Genomic DNA, 20,154 nt, shown 5'->3' with positions numbered 1-20,154 from the left:
CCTTTTCATCCAATAAACGTGAGGGAATAAGGATAGAGAAAAATACTTTATACTTTCTACTAGTTCACTCAATCTGAGCTACATCTAGTTACCTTCAAACTCAAAGGGTTGTATTAACTTGTAAAATATTTACAAGACTACTAATCTCTATGCCACTTCTGGCTACAAACGCAACCACACATTGTAATATTCTTTAACTAGCCTCTTTAGACTTACTACGATATGAAGGTAAGGTGTGTACAAGTTAACTCTTATAGAGAGAATGTATATATTTAGTATACTCAAAGAAGATGACTTGTTAAGGAAAGGGTTGCTAACTTAAGCACTTATCAATTGATCGTTCACTAGGCAATGGTTATAAGACTTTGAGAATTTTTACAGAGTTTGGGCACAACTAAAGCGTTTTTACAATGTCTAATTATTTCCCTTTAAGTCTTTTTGTATTTATAGGCTTTAAATATGTATTTGTTAGTGAGAGCATTTGACACTTGGTCATTTGAAGTGTGAACTTCAATCTTCACAAATATGGTCATTCTTCATACTTGTTCAAAGCTCCAGGTCTTCATAAATGCATAAACATTATAAAGGAAGGTGCATAAAAGACAAGGTCTTAACTTGTTGCTTTAGACGTTGATGTTTGTAGCTTGACTTTCCATTTCTAGACTTTGCACTGGTTTGGCTCATTGTATCATTCTACGCACATACACAAATAAGGAAATAAAGCATAATAACATTTATAATGCATACATAACATCATAGTGCTTATCATGATACTTATTTTAACATTTGAGAGCTTATTAAGGTACTGAGATGTTTAACAAGCATTGGACTTTTGAACACTTAGAGGACACAAATGTTCTTCTTAATGCATTGGACACTAGATGCAAACACTAACAATCTTATGTAACTAAGCCTTTTATACTTGTTCATTTTTACGTAAATGAAGATGATGTTTATTATAAAAACATTTTGGTCTTCATTTTTTCTGCTACCTTAGTTAGATGCATGTATCCTATAATGACTTAGATAAATATTAGTATCTCAAGGTCATTATTTTGTTATCATCAAAATTGGAGTATTAAATGTATATCATCGTCTTTGGCTCAACAAAAGGAGCTTATAAGCTCTTGAACTATCTTGCCAAACACAATACTAGTTTGTTAAGGAAGACATTTTTGACACACTTATAAGCTAGCTTAAGTAAAGTGAGTTTGCTTGATACAAAAGCTTATTTTAGAAGGTTATAGCTTATTTCAATTAGCTATTTAAAGTAACTTATAGCTAATAAGCTCTTAACTTATTTTTTTCATTCCATTTTTATTCATATTAATTTATTTGAAATATTTCTTTTATCCTTTTTAATTTAGAAACTATTTTGATTACATATTATTCTCTCATTCCCATTATCAAATAAACTAATATGTCATTTTACATCAATGAGCTAGTTTATTAGCTAATTTTACCAAACAATTTCAATTCAAATAGTTAGTTTATAAGTTTTTCAATTCTTGGATGGAGGACCATCCATAGAAAGCTCACACTTGAAGACCATTGAGCCTTTAACTAGGTCCATAGTTAGGAGGCTATAGGAGGTTTCTTCAGAGGAGATTTCTTTAGAGGAGATGCTTCTTAGACCTATGCTTTATATGAGCATTGGGTATTGAGTATGATTCCTCTCTATAGTCTAATAGTCTTTATTGTATATACCTTGCATAATACCTTGTATATAGTAGATACTTGTATAGGCTTATTTTTGCCTTTGTATTTGTAAGGTACCTTTATCTTTCTTTGTAGGTCATACCCTTAGGATTTTAGGGTATATTACTTGGAGACTTTTACTTCATTTGACCATGTATTAAGGGTCATAGATTTTCTTATTTTTAGTTTTAGTAATGGGGTAGCAAATAGTAAATGTGTAGGTGAAGCTAGCAATTGGGCCTTTAATGGGTCTAGGCCAAATTTTACATATTAGGCTTGTTTCTCTCCATTTAATTCAACGAATTGATTTAGCTAGGTCTCACCATCTTTTGGTGAACTTAACTAAACCAATTCCAAGATTTTGGATTAGATTAGATGAAGGAAAACAAGCCTTGACTACCCATCCTCCTTCATGGCTGAGTTTCTTTTTTAGCTTCTCCAACACACTTGTCTCTTGGTTAGCCAAGGGGACAAGGTGACACTTGGCACTCCATGATTGTCTCTTCTAGATCTAAGTGTAGACACCAGTTTCTATTCGAGATGAGAATCCAAAGATGGGAAGCTTCTAAAGTGAGAGAAGTGACCCTCAAGGGACTTTGAAGACTCTAGAATGCATCGAGATGGAGCAAGAGGTCTCCAAAAGACATTCCAAGGATCAAACAACCAAGAACCAAGCTTGGATGCTTGAGAAAGGTCATTGTGGTCATGAAAATGGCCGTTCCTGTGATTAACCAAAATGCTCATTCTCATCGTGAGTATAGCCATTCCAAATTGGATTTTTCCATGTAAATTGACAATCCACATTGACACAACACATTTGGTAACAACTTATCGACATATAAGATAAAAAAAAATTATCTCTTAGATGTTACATCTCATTATGAATACTATAAATGGAGACATAGTCATATGTTCAATTGCTCCATGGACATGGTCCGCATAGCGTCCCAAAACTGCCAACCAAGGATTAATCTACACTCACAGGACGTGACTTTAAATGGCCAAATACTATTTTATACAATCACATGTTTTCACACATTTTCTAAATTCTAATATCATTAATATTCTCATTCCCAGAATGACTTGACATTGGAATGTTTGTAGGTGGAATTTATCGTCACCCTTCAATCATTTTGACGTTGCCAAGTCAGAGCCACCATTTAAGGTGTCTTTGTATTCTTCATTTGAACACAAATATTTATGGTAAAAAAAAATAGTCCAACCCTCTTAATATGTTTAGTAGGGTGAATAAAAAAGTGAGAAATAAAGTATGTTACGTCAAAAGAGAATTTTAGATCCCATTGATCTTAAGTTTCATTGTTAACAAAAAATAAAAGTTTTTGATCAATAAAATAAAGTTTTCAAAATGACTAAGACAAATCTTTTACTAAGACGCAATTGTTAGTAAGACGAATCATGTATAAGATAATAACTTCGTTAAGACAATTGTGTTACTGAATAAGATGAACTTTTAGTCATAAAAAGATATATGCCTTAAATCTCTATCATTTATGATCCCTAAACAAGAAACTGACTATGTCTGAAAGTTTCCTTAACAGATGGAATTTTAAAGACACTTCCTTGGTACTAATGTTCTACAAAAAGAAAAGAAAGACATGTTTTGAATTAGAAAAGGACAAACAAATCTCTACAAATACGAAAAGTTGCAATCAAAAGTTGTTTCATCATTACAACGCCCTTGCATTCAAATCTCTTCGTTTGAGTCAGATGAAGAGCCACTTATTTGAAGAAGAATGAGGGTTCACGCCACCATATAACACCAGTACAACCATTTCCTCAACCTGTCCTTATCTCTGTTGCACCTTCTTCGTCTGTCTCTGTACCAGTACATACTCAGCATCGATGAAAGAGATGTCTATTCAGGGGACCCAAACCAACTTAAACAGATGAAGAAGAAGAGTGAGTTGTTAATAGGGTGAAGGCACTCTCTACTAAAGAGGCCAAATAGAAAGTAATAGAAGATGTTGCCCTTTATGATATGGAGCCTCAACAACTTAAAGCTCCCATCAATTTGTCTTTGTCTCAAACATAGACTCAAGCACAAGTTAAGCTCTAACAGGCACCTCAGACTAAAGCCATGCTTGGTCCTCAAATCTAATCAACCCAAGCTCAAGTGATGCATGAGGCATCATTGACTATAAAAACAACAAAACCTCTTGTTGTTCCTCAGGGGGAGGCTTAGCTTGATCAAGTCTCACAAGCCCCTGAAGCGAAGACCGAGGCAATAAATATTGATGCCTCATTTGTTGCTGCATCTAAGGCTCTGTGTTATCATGCCTCACCAACTCATGAAGTAGAAGCTAAGGCCATGAATATTGATGATCCATCTATAGCTCAGTTTGTAGACTTTGTGCATGCTACTCTATCTACTACTCCAACTATTGATTTTGCACCAAGTGTTTCATCTGTTGTTTTGTCTAAAACACTTGAACAGGATGTTCCAGCTACTGCTCCATCTCCCACCCTTGCCCAGAGTGCTCTAATCTTTCCAAACCTTGTGGAGCCTATTCACCACAAGCCTCAAGAAGAAACCTCCATTAAACTCATAATCGATGTTGTCCCAATCAATGTTGATTGTTCAATGGTAGAGGTAGATAATAGGGAACCCGAAGCTTTTGCTTCATCTGTCCCTCAATCTAAGCAAGTGGACTCTATGAGCTCTCACACTAAGGATAGAATTGAAAGGGAGTAAATACAAGAGGAAATGCCTTTAGAGGAAAAAGGGGCCATAAATTTTTATTCTATACGACGCTCTGCATTCATGAACTTCAACGAATATGAGAACATGTGTCTGAGTGAGAATCCAAGCATCACAATCAATCCTATCTCTCTCACTTAAGAAGTTCGAAGAGAGATAAGTCTGAACAACCCTCTTAGGTTGGGTGCTCAGACTGTGAGGATAATACAACAACTACAAGTTGAAATGTAGAATTTACTCACCTCAAGAACTGTTGTAAAACTAAGTGTGGAAGACACATCCATGAATCTTCCTTCCATGCTTGGAGAGCCCTACAAACCACTAATATTGCAACCCTAGACAAAAGTTTACATTGCAAATTTTGTCTCCAGGTTTGCACGTACATCTGTTTGTAAAGGGAAAGAGAAGATGCGCTAGTACTACACTGATCGTCGCTATGACAATTATGCAAGGCATCATACCTCTCGCTTTCCCTATCATCAAGGCACCAAACTTGACTATATTCCTTCTAGAGGTAAGAGTTTCATGGTCTATCCACCTGCAAATCGAACTATATGCCACATAGAGCCTACATAGTAAAATACTCTTTCTGTAAAGAGAAGACTCAACAGATATTATTCCCATATGACTTCAGATTTCATGTTTTTTTGCTAAGGGGAATCATCTTCCTTTATAGAAAGCAGTTTTGTCTGGATCCTCCTCAACTAGAGTACTACGTGACTTATCCACCCCCATCTCCACACTTATCAGATGAAACTAGACCCTCGCTTAGTACCTCAACTCCAAGAACAATAGTTGACAAGTGAGATCATCTACTGCGAGGACTCTTCAACGTCTTGCACTAGTTTCTCAATAGGCAAGCAAAGTATGAACAAAAATTTAATATATTGCTAGATCATCTTCAGAGGCCACCTTCAAAGCATAGATTCCTCACTTTTGATGACGCCAAAAAGGGATAATATGAGAATAGGGAGAGAATAGGAGCACATGGTCAATAGGAGGATGACACAGAGCTCAATCAATCAATTTCAAAAGAAAGGAGCAACTGCAAGTCATAGGGGGAGCAAAATTCTTAATTCTCAATTTTTCAATGTCATTTTTGAACTATTTATACTTTTTATTTTTAATTATTCTAGCTTTATCTTTTAACTGGAATACTTATACCTTGATTACTTGATTGAATTACCTTGACATCATTCCTTGCTTAAATATGTTATATATATGTTTTTAGTCATTTCGTCTAAGCTAGTTCCATGAGTATTTTTCAAGGGGAATCCCCTACGCATCTAAGATACTCATAATCGTTTATAAGGTTTCAAAACAGACTAAGCACAAAGTTTTTCATTTTGATAAATATCAAAAAGTCTGTTAAAATCAATTTGGCGATTATAATTGTCTTACCGGCTACGCAAAACATTTTAAGCATGTGATGTCTTCTATCTACATAGTCTGACAAAACGCTCTCGTCTATTTTTTTTTAGAATGTTTTTATGAAAATGATCTTTATGAAAATACATGTGACATCTAAATTCTCAAAAATGCAAAATGGTGAAAATGCTTTTTGGAAAACATATGTTTGTCATCATCGAAAATGGGGAGATTGTAAAATAAAAAAGAAAGTCTATAGAATCAAAAAATGATCTTGAACCCTTAGAGTAGCTATGAATTTTTAAGATAACAAATAAAATTTTCAAGAGACTATCTCATACAAAGAAAATGTCATAATTTGTTTATAAGATGAAATGCACCAGACAAAGTGCATCATTTGGATTAGTGCCACATTTATTTCTCATTAGAATAACATAATAATCTTTAAAGAACATTAACTTTTTATTCCTTAATGGATCAAATGAGAAGAGCTTCATTGTAGACAAAAAACACTTTTCAAAAAGGAATGTAGATACCATATTTCATATGGGTCACCCTTACCAAGGTCAAAAGATCACTACGATAAGTAGCCCTTGAGGGCCCAATAGAACACCTAAATGGACTAGAACAACACTAGAAGGCCCAAGAACCTCAAAACCCTAATTTCAAGCTTTAAATGGTCATTCCCAAACCTAGAACAGTCGTTCCAATTGAAAAAAATGGCCTATAACCCTAGTTGGGAACAGGTCATTCCAAAGGCCCATTTCATGTGTAAATTCATGGGCCAGAATTGTTGTTCCAAGCTTAGGAACGGGCATTCCACGCCCTTAGAAGCCTATTTAAGCATTTATGAGGCACGTGCTTCCAGAAACACTACTCAGTTGACCTAATCCAAGCAGAAACTCTCTCTTCTCTCTCTCTCTTGTCTTTCTTGAGTGATTGTGAGGTTCTTGTAGAGCGAAAGGTTGCCAAAACACGTCTTTGTTACAAGATTTGAGATTCTTCTCTTTATAAAGCTTGCTCCGAAGGTATTTTCATCAAAGTCTCTCTTTCTCTTTCTTTCTTTATATTTATATAATTACTTTGTTCCTAATTTTATTTCCATCATATAGACATTAAACATGTAAGTAATTAATAAAAAGGGTAAACATTTAAATTATTGTTCCTAGTTATGCTAAAATCATCATAGGGTACCAAGATAGGGCATTGTAGGGGTGCCTAATACATTCCTTACGTATAATCGACCCCGAACCTAATTCTGGCTATGAAGGTCATAATTAATTTTGAAAAAAAAAACTTTTTTCTTTTTTCTGATGTTTTAAGTAAAATATCGGTGGTGACTCCTAAAAACCTTTTTCAAAAATCCATTAGTAAATGATTAGTTTTATCTTCGGACATTCCTAAACCAATAAGATTTTCAAATGGAAGTCAAAACCATCTATGGATAAGATCAGAAATTTTTGGGTTTCAACAAGGAAATTTCTAATCATTATGTCAGGAAAGAAAGATAAAATCTTGGATTACATGGAAAAGACACTACAAAGACTATTCTACGCTGACACTACACTGCCACACTCAAAATAGAAGGATATGATGATATGTAGCTACCTAGATCAGATAAGAGATACACACATCTTCGATAAGTCTTTGATTTTCACATTTAATGCGTCAACAATAATCTCTAGGATTAGCAAAGAAGAAAGACAAAGCAACTTGTGAATAAATCTGAACGTTTAAATCCAACGTTACTACAACGGTCATCTTCTCTAAAGCTACTATATAAGGATCAAGTCTTCATACTAGAAAAAAAAAAGGACAAGGGAAAAAAGAGAATAAAGCTTATCATTGAGAAACATACTGAGAATAAAGCTGAAGCACTACAAAGAAGATTTTCATTGTAAATTTCATATATAGTTCTTTGTAATCTATTGGTGTTGTATCTTCATAGCATCACATCTAGAAAATATGAAGCTATCTTTGTAACTCTTGTCAAATTTATTTGTAATGGTTAAGCCTAGAGAGGCTTGTGTGAAAAGAATACTTAGTGTTGAGCCTGAAGATGCTTGTTGAAAGAATACTTGGGTTTGATCTTGGAGAGGCTTGTTGAAAGAATACTTGGTGTTGAGCCAAAAGTGGCTTGTGAAAGAATACTTGTATCTTGTACAAGATAGTGGAACTCAATTTGGTTGGATTGAAAACTAGATGTAGTCTCTGTGTTTGAGATGAACTAGTATAAAACACTTGTGTCACTTTGTCTGTTTATTTCTAGTGTTTTGTTTGTCACAATTTTTACTACTTCACTACAAAAAGGACCATTTTTAGATATACACTATTCTAGGCGTGGAAATCTAACCCAGCCCCGTGGGTACCCGCCCGACATCGCCCCAATTTAGATGGGGAAAACCCGTATTTAACGGGTTCGGGTTCGAATTTTTCCCGCTTGATAAAATTGGCGGTGGGGGCGGGGACGGGGACGGGGATGGGTACCCAAATTTTACCCCCAACGGCTATCAGGGGCAATTTAAATCTATGAGGAACATAAAACCCAGCCCCCGCCCCACCCCACCCCATTGCCATGCCTATTCAACCCCCATTCTAGTGTGTATCCTTTTCTCCAATAGAACCCATTAAGAGGCTTCTTAAGACATTGAGCATAAGTGGATTGGAAATCTAGATCATGCACATATAGTTCCTTAATGTTATCAAAGCCAAGTATTTGAGAACCAAGGGTAGAGAGTAAAGTATGTCTCCTAGATAGAGTATCAATCACAACATTACTTTTTCCCTTCTTATGTTTGATAACATAGAGGAATTATTCTAAAAATTCCACCCACTTAGCATGTCTTTTATTCAACTTTCCTTGCCCTCTAAGGTATTTTAGTGACTCATGGTGAATATGTATAATGAACTCCTCAGTCACTAAGTAGTGTTCCCAAGTTTTAAGGTCTCTAATGAGAGCATAAAGTTATTTTTCATAGATGGGATAGTTTAAGGAAACTCCATGAAGTTTTTTACTAAAATATGAAATGGGATGGCCATCTTGAAGTAACATGGAACCTATTGCTACTCCAAAATCAACACATTCTAGCTTAAAGGTTTGAGAAAAGTTAGGAAGAGCTAGAATGGGTGCATGAGTAAGTTTATCTTTAAGCTTTCAAATGATTTTTGTTGTTTGTCACCCTAAATTAAAGGCACGTCCTTCTTAACAAGCTTGTTAAGAAAAGATGCAAGTGTAGAGAAATCCTTAAAAAATATTTTATAGAAGCTAGCTTGACCATGGAAACTCTTAATTTATTCTACACTTGTTGGGGTGAGTCATTCTTGGATAGCTCTTATTTCCTTAGGGTCAACATGCAAACCATCTTTGCCAACTATGAACCCTAGAAAGTTCACATTCTCTTTGCAAAAAGTATATTTTTTCAAGTTGGCATAGAGGTGGTTGCCCCTAAGAATAAATAAGACTTGCCTTAGGTGTTCAAGATGCTCACCTAGGTTTTTACTATAAATTAAAATGTCATAAAAGTAGACAACAACAAACTTGCCTATACAATCCTTAAGGACATGATTCATTAGACATACAATAGTGCTAGGTGCATTTGTTAAGCCAGAAGTCATAACCAACCAATCATAAAGTCCAAATTTGATTTTAAAAGCAGTTTTTCATTCATCTCCTTCACGAATCCTTATTTGATGATAACCAATTTTAAGATCAATTTTGAAAAATATGCATGCACCATGAAGTTCATCTAACATGTCATCAAGCCTAGGGATAGGGTGCCTATACTTGATAGTAATGTTAAAGCTAGGTATTATTTGAATTTTGTTCTCTTATCTAGGCTTATGTTGCCTAGGAGGTCTTTGATAATAGTCATCATAGAGATGAATACCATAGGACCCTTCACTTTGAGTGTTATGGGTGAAATTAGGTTGGCTCTTAGGTTTTTCTTCCTCAAATTTACTCTTAGTTTTTTCAACCCATTTACCTTTAATTATCCTATAAGCCCTTCACTATCATGGCCTTTAGGCTTACTAGTTTCATCCTCCCACCATAAGTTTAGCCAATAAATCTCTTATGGCTTCATTATTTTTTCTATTTTCCTCTTCCTTTATTTTATTTTTCTCGTCTCTTTTTAGAACATATTTTCTAAGTTCCCTAATTTATTCTCTAGTGTTACTCCTACTCCTATGTGAGTTTTGACAATGCACACTACTATTATGAGATGGATGATCACTCATTTTTTATCAAGAAAAGTTTTTCACAAAATTTTGAAAATGGTTCACAAAAATGGAATGATAAAACTTTCCACGAATTGATGGAGGACCATCCTTGAAGACCATAGGACCTTTGACAAGACCTATGGTTAGGAGGCTAGAAGAAGTTACTAGAGATGATGTGTTCTTAGATTTTTTCTTATCATGAGCATAGAATATGTGATTCCTTCCTAGTTACCTAATCTTCTATTGTATATACTTTGTTTCATTCCTTTGTATGTAGTAGTTAGATGTATAGGTTGTTTTTACCCTTGTATTTAGGGTTGTATGCTTTTCTTGTTTGTAGGTCATGCCTTTAGGATTTAGAGGCATGTTCCTTATTGAAATGTATTTCTTTTGACCTTGTATTCATGGTCATCATTTTTAGTTTTGTTGAGTTTTAATAGTTGGAATGGAAATAATCATTTTAGTGGTGTGGCAATAGTTATTCTAAATGGTGTGGAAGTAGTAAATGTGTGGAAATAGTCAAAAGTGATATTGGGCTTATTTTTCTTTTCTTTTCCTAAGGAATTGATTTGGCTTGGTTTAACCTTCACTTGGTTAACCAAAGCAAACCAATTCCTTGGTTTTTGGTTTGGCCAAAACAAGCCCAAAGCCACCTTGGCTGCCCATTTTGGATACCTTCTCACCTTGGAACTACTTCTCCAACCACCTAAAGATAAAAGGACACTTGCCACTTGCTCGTTGGTTGTTCTAGATCTAGATGTCTCCTACATGTCTCAAACATGTCTCCTAGAACATGTTTGTGATTGGTGGATCTAGATCTAAGTATCTCATTGTCTCCTAGATGTCTAGCTTCTTCTCCAAACTACCTAAGCTATATAAATAGGTGTTTGGAATAATTTGCACTTAGTTTTTGAGTATTATTAAATTTGGCTAAGATTTCTCTCATGATTTCTTTCTCTTAAAAGCTTAAAATCTCTCTTTGATTTGCTTCAATTTCTCTTATCCTCTTCCTAAGAGTGTGGTGAGATTTAAAGTGGTTGATCTTCTTCTTTGAAATGGTACCACTTGAAGAAAGTTCTTCACCATTGAAGGTGAATCAAGAGTTCTTCAACTCCATTGGAGAGCTCTTTCAAGCTTAAGAAGTTTCAAGAAGTCAAGGGTTTAGGAAGAAACTTGAAGGATAAGCTACATCAATCTAGTTCCTCCTTGAGGTTTCCATCACAAATGGTTTTAGTAGTGAGTGTGTGCACAAACCCTTATTAAGATAAAAACAAACAAGCATTCTAACCTTTTCTTAACCTAATCCGTGACTCCTAAGTGATATATAAGCCTTTGGAACTTATATTCACTACTATACCGAAAGCAATAAAAGGAAATTAAAGGCTTGAAAGATATAAAATGCATGAAAGAAATAAATACAAAAAAATACAAATAGTGGAAATCTTAAGGAGGCACTTGGAATCTCAATAAGACCACTTCCAAAATGAATGGCCAAGTTTCACACAAAATGAAACATGAAAAAAAGATATTATTCTTGAACTTCTCTCAAGTGTTTACTCTCTTAATGTTTGATGTAGCTTTTCAAGTCTCTAATTGTCCATAATAGAGTTGTCCCTCCTAGACTTTCCACAACAACCTAAGATGCTACCTTGTGAAATAAGGCTTTCTCCACTTACAAAGAAGCACAAAGCAAATCAAATCTCCAACACACCAAGAGAGTTAATGAGAGAAGACTAGAAAAGAAAAATTAGAAGCAAAACTCAAGTAGAAAGAGATGTTGACATAAAGATATTTAAAAAATGGACTAAAACTAGAATTAAAGTTTTCAAAGAAAGCTAGCACTCAAAGAGAAATGTCCTAGAAAGGTTCTAGAGTGGGTTAAGAAAACTAAAATGAGGAATAAGGAAAAAAAATAAGAATTAGAGTAAAACGTTTTCTCTCAAAGAAGGTAGTTGCAAAAATCAATTGATATTTAAATTTTCTATTAGCTTTTACTCGACTTTATCTTCCAAATGTTTGTGTCTGTGTGCGTGTGTGTATTTTATACAATTTGAATTTGAATTTCTTTTTTTTAACTAAGGAGCTTTTCAGCCTCTTTCTTTTAATTCAATAGAAATCAAATTGAAATTACAATTACTAGTATTTTAGATTCAAATTTAAATTTCCAAGTGAAAAGAATTAATTAAAATCTTTGTGCACTTAGATTGAAAGAATCTCAAGATTAATTTTCACTTAGTGTGTGTCACACTTCAATTTTGAATTTCAAAATTCAAATTCACAAGGAATAGGTCTCCTAAACTTTGAAACCAAAAATTTTGAACAAATGAAATTGGAGGGAGATTTGAATTTTTGGAGGCAAATGAAATTTTATTTTTTTAAAAAAAATTATAGAAACATAATTGTATGAATCCACTATTGATATAGTAATGGATATGAACTCAAATATGTAAAATAAAAAGCACCAAACAAGGTCACAATATATTCACCTAAATCAAAAAGAAAAGCAAACAATAACACTAAAATTAAGTTAAACTAGTTACCACTTGAATTTATAACATCTAAAGAACTAAACAAGACTTACTAGACAATTTGAAGATTCAAAAATCAAAATCATGCAATTAAAAGCAAAATGACTGAATCAAATAAGAACAAGACTCAAACAAATGAAAATTAAGCATAAGATAAGAAACCTAGTAAAGCATAAGATTGAGAAATTAAGGAATTCAGTCTAGAACGTGTAGATCCATCCAAATTCAAGAAAAAATGTAGATCTACCTCAACAATACTCAACCAAGACATATAAGAACATTTTAAAAAAATTTAAACAATGAAAAGAAAGAATAAACCTCAAGGAAGCCAAACATGGCTAATGATACCAAAATGATGGAAGCTAGTCGAAGGATGAAGCATGATTCGCTCTCCAATGGCTTCCTAAGACCTTGATCTTTTTCCTTGAGCTTCAAGAATGAATTCCACCAAACAAAATAAATGAAAATAAGAGTACAAGAAGGAAGAGTGGAGGTTGGCATGCCAAAAGCTTCAAAAAGATGAAGCAAGAACCCTAATCCACAAGGAAGGTTTCTTTGTGGAAAGTTCTTAAGGAGATCGTTCTCCAATGAGACAATTGAGAAAATTTAGAGAGAGGTTTCTGAATTCTAATTCTCATATACCAAAAGTGAGAGCAAATACAAGGGATAAGGCTTATATAGAGAAATAGGAGACATAATAGGCCAATTTTGAAAGTTAGAGCCAAAACCAATTTGAATTTCAAATTGGTTAGGCCAAAATTTTCAAGGAGGGATCACACATGCTTTTAATCTCTTATGCATGAACCTAAATGTGATTTAGAGTTCATTTGCATTTTATTTGAGCATGCTTTGGACGTATGACTCAAATGTAATGCAAATGAGCTCTAAATTACATTTAACTTCAAATACAAATTACATAAACCTTTGAAGTACTATACTAGATAGCCTATGTATACAAGGCCTGTAAATCCTATACAATAAATTATAAAATAAAAAACCCAACAAAACAAGGCCATTATTGGCCATATAAAGTCCACAACCCAATAAGCCTAGAAATAGACCCATCAAGGCTTAAGGCCAAAAATACAAGGCCACAAATATAATTCCTATTACATATTATACTAATATAATATGAAAGAATATGGGCTTCATGAAGTAGCCCAAGTAAGAAGGAGCTTGGGCCCACCAATCTCTATGCTAACGCAATCTTGAGTACTTCTAGCCATGGACCTTATGATTGGCCAAATGTGTATCTTCATGGGTGGTCCTCCATCAAAACATGAAAGTACAAGTTTGTGCTATAAAGTTTGCACACTTGAATTGTTTCTATTCCTAGCTATATTTAAAGTTTGGAGGTGCAAAAAAAGTTCAATGAATGTTTGAGGTATGAGTTAAAGAAAGTGGTGGCTCCTATGGTCATCACTGAGTTTCTTGCCTTGGTGGGGAGGGAAAAAACAATTAAGAGGTTGGAATATGGTAACAAGGTGGTGAAGGTGCATGAAGGGCTAGTTGAGTCTATGAAAAGTGGTCAATAGAGGAGACCTCCTCAACAAGAAGGAAGTTTTGTTGTAAGGGGATCTCCAATGACACCTCAAGGTGGAGTTCCCAATATCATATGTTTAAGATGTGGGGGTGCACACTTGATTAGAGTTTTTTTTTTCAAAAAAGTTTAAGTGTTTTCAATGTGGTAAGATAGGCCACATGGCTAAGGATTATACAATGAAGGCTAATCAACCCAGAGATGCATCAAGGGCGGTGGAGCGATCTACTGCTGTAGGTCGGGTGTTTGCTTTGACAAGAGTTAAGGCTTCCACTTCTTTTGACATTGTGAAGGGAAAGGGAAAGGTTGTTGATAAGGAGGTTACTATTTTGTTTGACTCGAGTGCTACGCATTTGTTTATATTTGTTGCTTGTGTAAAAAAGTTGAAGTTATCTATTGGTTCCTATTGAGTTGATTTGCTAGTGCCTACTCTTATTTTTGCTTTTGTAATGATTTCTAAGGTGTGTCTAAGATGTTCAATGAAAATGTAGGGTCGTTGTTACAAGGTGAATCTAATTTGATTGTTTTTGGTAAAGTTATATATTATCTTGGGAATAGATTGATTATTTGTTAATCATGTCCTTATAAAATTGTGCAAGGAGAAAATTGATCTTTCCTAAAGTTGAAAAGTATGGACCGGTATCTATTAAGCAAGTAAATGATCTCCTGAGGGAGGTAGTCTAGTGTTATGTTGTCTTCTCTTCCTTGAGTCTTAAGATTGAGAAATTGATTGGTGTAGTTGATGTGATCAGAGTTTCTTAAAGTGTTTCTTGATGAAGCACGAGGGTTACCAAATGGAATACCTCCCTCCAAAGGACCAAAGGGTCATGGCTAGAAGGATCCATGAAGCTTTTAATGTTATATGAATCCTTCAAACAATTGATACTCAATTTGATGAGCTCTCTAAGCTGTATCTTGCTCAAAAGACTCAAACTTTTAAGACACCTTTATTATTTCAAGATTCATCCATGAAAATTGTTGAACGAAGGTTGGAAAATCTTTGGAAATGATAAAAACAAAGGTACAATGAGTTCAAAATAGGGAAAGGTTTTATTCCTCAAAGTATAATTTAAGGACAAAGAAAAGTACAAATGCAGTTGAAATTTAGAGCAATGATGGCCATTTCTCAACCGATTCCCCCTTAAACTAGTCTGTCAGTTTTAATAACCATTATCGAGAGTAAGTACTACACCCTGTCTAAAAAAATTTTCAAGCAGTTTACCTGGATTCAAACCCAACCTAATTTTATGGGTCAGTGAATTTTTCTAGCTCCTGTGGGCTTCCAATATGCTCGTTTGCATGGAACAAAAATAAACAATCAAATTAGTTTCAAGCGTAATTGATCGACTTAGATGCAGTGTCAGACTCATCCATGTACCCCCGTAATACGAAATGATCCATATCAAGAAAAGCCGATTACATGACAGCAAAAAATAACTCAACTTTTGCATGCGGGTCCATCGCTTGGACAGCATTACTCAATGGTGTTGCACCAGAGTCAAGAAATTCATACATTGTATGTTGTCTCGCTCCCAACGAGTATTCAAATTTGGGAGGGTTTAAAAAATGATGCTATTGACGGCAAGAAATGACAACTAAAAAAGGAACTTCCATTTTTCATGAACAGTTCAGTTACATCCGAAACAGAATGCTCTAATGAGTAATGACATATAACTTGTTAAAAATATGGATGGTAATATTTTGCTCTACAATTCAAGGGCTGCAAAGGTTCTTTAAATCCTCCTCCTTGGCATACCAATTTGGTATTATTTTTGAAACATGGGGATAGAGATCCTTGTAGGAGTTCCTAATCGTTCCTTCAGCAACACCTGTAGCAATCGATATATCTGCATAGAGACTCTTAAGATGTCAGAATCAGATACATGAATGAAATAGCATGACAGTAAGCAGAATTGACGTAGATAACAACGTATGATATTGAAGAGACAAACAAAAAACCCATAAAGATATTTTGTCCTCCATGCCTTCTCCAACCCTCACATTACACGTTACCCTCATCTAACGAATTGAAGTGTCACAAACCTTTGAGAGGTTTCTTATCATCAGAAAGTTGAGTTATGATATATATAACTGCTGCAGCAATTGATATGGGACTCCTCCTGACAAATTAAAGAAAGATGTTATTAATATCGATCATCAGAAAATAATTGCACACCTCAGGAGATGATGAAAGCTAAATCAAGTTGGAGAAACAAAGCAATTATTTTGGCAATTAAAATCCAAATCAAGTATGTTATTAATATTGATCATCAGAAAATAATTGCATATATCTGATGATGAAAGCTAAAACAAGTTGGGAATGGATTATACATGCAGAGGAAAATGTAATTATTTTGGCCATTAAAATCCAATCAATGACGTTATTAATATCTCAATCATCAGAAAATAATTGCATATCTTTGAAGATCATGAAAGCTAAAACTATAGTTAAAGTAGATTACACATGCAGAGGACAATGTAACTGCTTTGGCCATAAAATCCAAATCAAGTTGATATACACTATATGGTATAAACAACCCCCAGTTCTGACTTCTTAGATGAATGTTACATCCTCCTCAGAGTTTCCACTTTATGCTAAAACACATGCTATTTTTGTATAGCACCTGAAGAGCTTCCACTTCTTACACACATGCCACCAATTCCTCTGTCTACTTGTCACCCAGCACACATCACGCAAAACCTGCAGGTTTCTAATCCATAATCTAACCTTTCACTTTGTTCTCCAAGGAAAACATGGGAAGTTTGATACTTTGTCTAATCAGCAATCTAAATCTAGATAATTTATAGTACCCTATGTTTAAGCTAATATCCTAAATTAAAAGTATCACTAACACACTAGTGTGTCAAGTTTTGGAACCAAGTTTCCTTTTCCAGCAAAACTAAAAGAAGTTTTCGGCAGTAACTGCACATTTATATTATTATTTAATTGTAATCAATATGACAATCCAGACTTCAGCAGTGTATAATCTATTAGTCTATAAGAAGATATGAGCAAAAACTAAATATACCTTATATCAAATTCTTCTGATTTCTGCACAGCTTCCTGAGCAGCTTTAACAGCTTGATTATTCATACCAAGATTAGAACAGAATCGCCTCTAAAGTTTTAGATGAAATATTGTCAGTAGCATTAATGAAATCTAGTCAAATTTTTGACAAATTAACTTCACACACGGATCAAAATAACAATATATACTTGAAGTGGATAAAGAAAACTCACCATAAAGTCCCCTGCATGTATGGTACCCATCTCCACAGACTGCCCATTCTCCAAACCCAGTTGTTTTACAATGTATTCTTTTGCTCGGCCAATTTCCTTCTTTGTGGCCCCATTGGCAACAGAGCAAATTTCTAGTTGAAATCCATAGGTTCAGGGAAGCTCATTTACATAGAGAAAGATAAATTGGGAAGCATCCAGATGTTAAAAGAATCATAAGCAGTACCCTTTACAGTACGAGGTTTGTCTTCTTGTCGGCAAGCAATGTAGAGACAAGCAGCCAATAAAGCATCTTGATTTCTTCCTCTACTAGACTTTTGATCTTCAACCCTCTTATATATCTCATTTGCTCGATCCTTCAAACCAATTGTAAACAACAACATAAGTGAATATACTCAATTTACATGAAAACTAAAGTAGAATATAAGAAAGAAAAATTAAAAATAAAGGTTTCAAGATAAAATCAACACAATGGTAGGAATATAAACTTGGTTCTGAGAAGCTTTACAGGATATGAGGGCTGCCAAAACCTGATCTAGTCCTTTCTCCACATGAATTGGCAAATAACCATACTTATTACTTTGTAAATATCCTTATTTCAAACAGCATGCCCACACAAGTCAAAGTGATACAATGTATAAACTTAAGTTTCAATCTACTCATTTTTCCAAAAGAAAACTTATTTTGGGCTCCTGGTACTTCTGTAACATGGATCAAGCATCATGTACAAGGTGCCCATGAAATGACCCTGGCCTTAGAAGATTTTAATGCGTTGAAGCAAGAGGTGCCACAAAGCATACACCTCATTAAGGAAAGAAGTGTTAACACTACAGAGAGAAGAAGGCAATTTGCAATATATTTTAACTACTCAAGATTAACATTAAAAGTAAAATATAATTTATGTTTAAATATAACATTAACCTTACACCCTACAGCTTCCATCCATCTGGACTTTGGTTACTGCTGTTTTTATATGCTACCAAACCCAATAGAATTCAACTACATTGATCACAATTTCTCCAGGGAATTAGAGAAGGCAAAGTAAAACAATCCACAGTGAGTGTAGAATTACAACGTCTTATCAAACAACAATGTGATCCAATACTGATTTTAACAAAAATCTGAATTATATAATTAGTTGGACAGTACAATTTCAATGTTTCAATAAATTTTGCATTTAAGTTGGAACTTGCAAGCCTAAGCCAATAACAATTTGATGCAGACAAATATAAGCAGGTTAACAAAACTAGTTCTGTAATCAAACCAGACACAAAATAAGGAATGCCAACTAATGTCCTATTACAAACAGTACAACTGCTTATTGTTTAATCAGAATAGCCTTCAAAACTTACAGCCACACAGCTTATGGCACGGTACCTCCCTTATGCACCAACTTCCCTAACCTCCACACAAATTTGGCTTGCCATTCATTTGGACACGATACAAACTCAGTAAGTTTTCCATTCGAGATCCCAACCTCAATCCTAATCACAACAATCATATGCAGTGGATACAAATATATGCAGTTTCATGACTCTCCCAGTTTCTCTTTTTAACTTATTTCACTAAATTTCACAGTGAATCTTATCAAAATAACTTCGTTCGATTAACACTTTTTCACTAATATGATGCAATCTCCCAGCCTCAAACAAAATAAGCCCCCATTAAATAATAAGCTATTACCTTATGTTCCCTGACCAAAGACTGTAATTCAATCTCAGACTCAGACACGGAGGCATAACTAAATGTATCACTTTATCCCTAAAATGGATGGACCTATAGGAGGGAGTTATACCTCCCAATTATACCAAATAATAATAATAATAATAAGATGTTGTATACCCAGATGCGCTCTTAATACAACTTCAGTAGGCTTTGCAGCTTGCACATGAGGTTCCCACCTCAATCACAACAACCGTATGCATTACAAACAATATATACGCAGTTTCATGAACCATGTCCAGTAACAATCATTACAACGCCAAAAAGCAAAAAGAGAGAGAAAAAAATTTTTGTCTAAAACGAGAGGAAGACATACCTTGATGGTCGCGACGAGTCCCAACCTGAAAAATCATCGACAACATCAGCCAATTCCTCAATCGCCTCATCCAATAAAAAAAAATTAGAAACCATCACATTTCACAACAAAAAGATATTATCTTTTTTTTCTTTCAAATTTTACAAAGCATGGGAATAAGAATCAATGACGAAGGCACATTAGCGTAGCGACTCGTCATAACGAAGCGACGATCGCGAGTCTTGACGACATTTAGGGTTGTCGATTATTAGTTTGTGGTTGAGTGGACAATAATATAAAGGCACGATAACAGTGCGATCTGGAATGGAACCCTAGGAGAGAGGAGTGGACCTGTCGGACATGGTGGCGATGGTCTTGAATGCGAGGATGAGGGCGCGATCGGGGTTGGAGCCGCGGTTCTGCCAGCGGCCGAGGGAGGAGGAGAGGAACTCGCCGGAGCCGCCGTTGGGCTTGGCGATGACAGTGGAAAGGCCGCCGTCGGTGAGGAGGGGATTGGTGGGGCCGCCGACACGGACAGGATCGTTGTCGCCGGACTCGTTGGCGAAGGTACGCCACTCGGAGGTCTCGTCAATGGAGTGAGACTCCAGGACGAGGCCGCACTCCGAGCACACCGTGTCGCCCGCGGAGTGGTCGAACACAACCTCCGTGTGCCTCTTGCAGTCGCTGCAGAACGCGTCTGACATCTTTCTATCTGCTTCGTTCTTTCTTCTCTATCTCTCTCGAGAACGAGATGCAAGGCTAACAAGGGTCTTTGTACGCGGAGTGAGTTTATGCGAGACCCAGCAACCGCAGCGAGAGGAAATTCCTT

At 35.2% G+C, this 20,154-nt stretch overlaps 1 protein-coding gene across 1 annotated transcript; it reads right to left on the bottom strand.

Annotated features, from left to right (window-relative positions):
• Nucleotides 1–15,660: 15,660 nt before the first annotated feature.
• Nucleotides 15,661–20,154, bottom strand: LOC109816751 (transcription initiation factor IIB). The gene is made up of 7 exons (XM_020381848.3): nucleotides 19,677–20,154; nucleotides 19,347–19,371; nucleotides 17,535–17,664; nucleotides 17,312–17,442; nucleotides 17,101–17,189; nucleotides 16,115–16,191; nucleotides 15,661–15,918 (listed from the first exon to the last, which is right to left on the bottom strand). The coding sequence occupies exons 1-7, from the start codon at nucleotides 20,027–20,029 to the stop codon at nucleotides 15,785–15,787; spliced, it is 939 nt and encodes a 312-aa protein (XP_020237437.1). The 5' UTR covers nucleotides 20,030–20,154; the 3' UTR covers nucleotides 15,661–15,784.

Source organism: Cajanus cajan, chromosome 7 (genome assembly GCF_000230855.2).
Source record: "Cajanus cajan strain Asha chromosome 7, NIPB_CcT2T_4, whole genome shotgun sequence".
In the NCBI taxonomy this organism is placed as follows: domain Eukaryota; kingdom Viridiplantae; phylum Streptophyta; class Magnoliopsida; order Fabales; family Fabaceae; genus Cajanus; species Cajanus cajan.
Note: the sequence above shows the minus strand (reverse complement) of the source record. Positions and strands in the feature narration are given on the sequence as shown.

Coding starts and splice junctions, on each gene's coding strand:
- LOC109816751 (XM_020381848.3), bottom strand. CDS start 20,029: ATGTCAGACGCGTTCTGCAGCGACTGCAAGAGGCACACGGAGGTTGTG. Junction 19,372..19,676: donor ATCGCCACCATGTCCGACAG/GTCCACTCCTCT, acceptor ATGATTTTTCAG/GTTGGGACTCGTCGCGACCA. Junction 16,192..17,100: donor TCAGAAGAATTTGATATAAG/GTATATTTAGTT, acceptor TTAATTTGTCAG/GAGGAGTCCCATATCAATTG.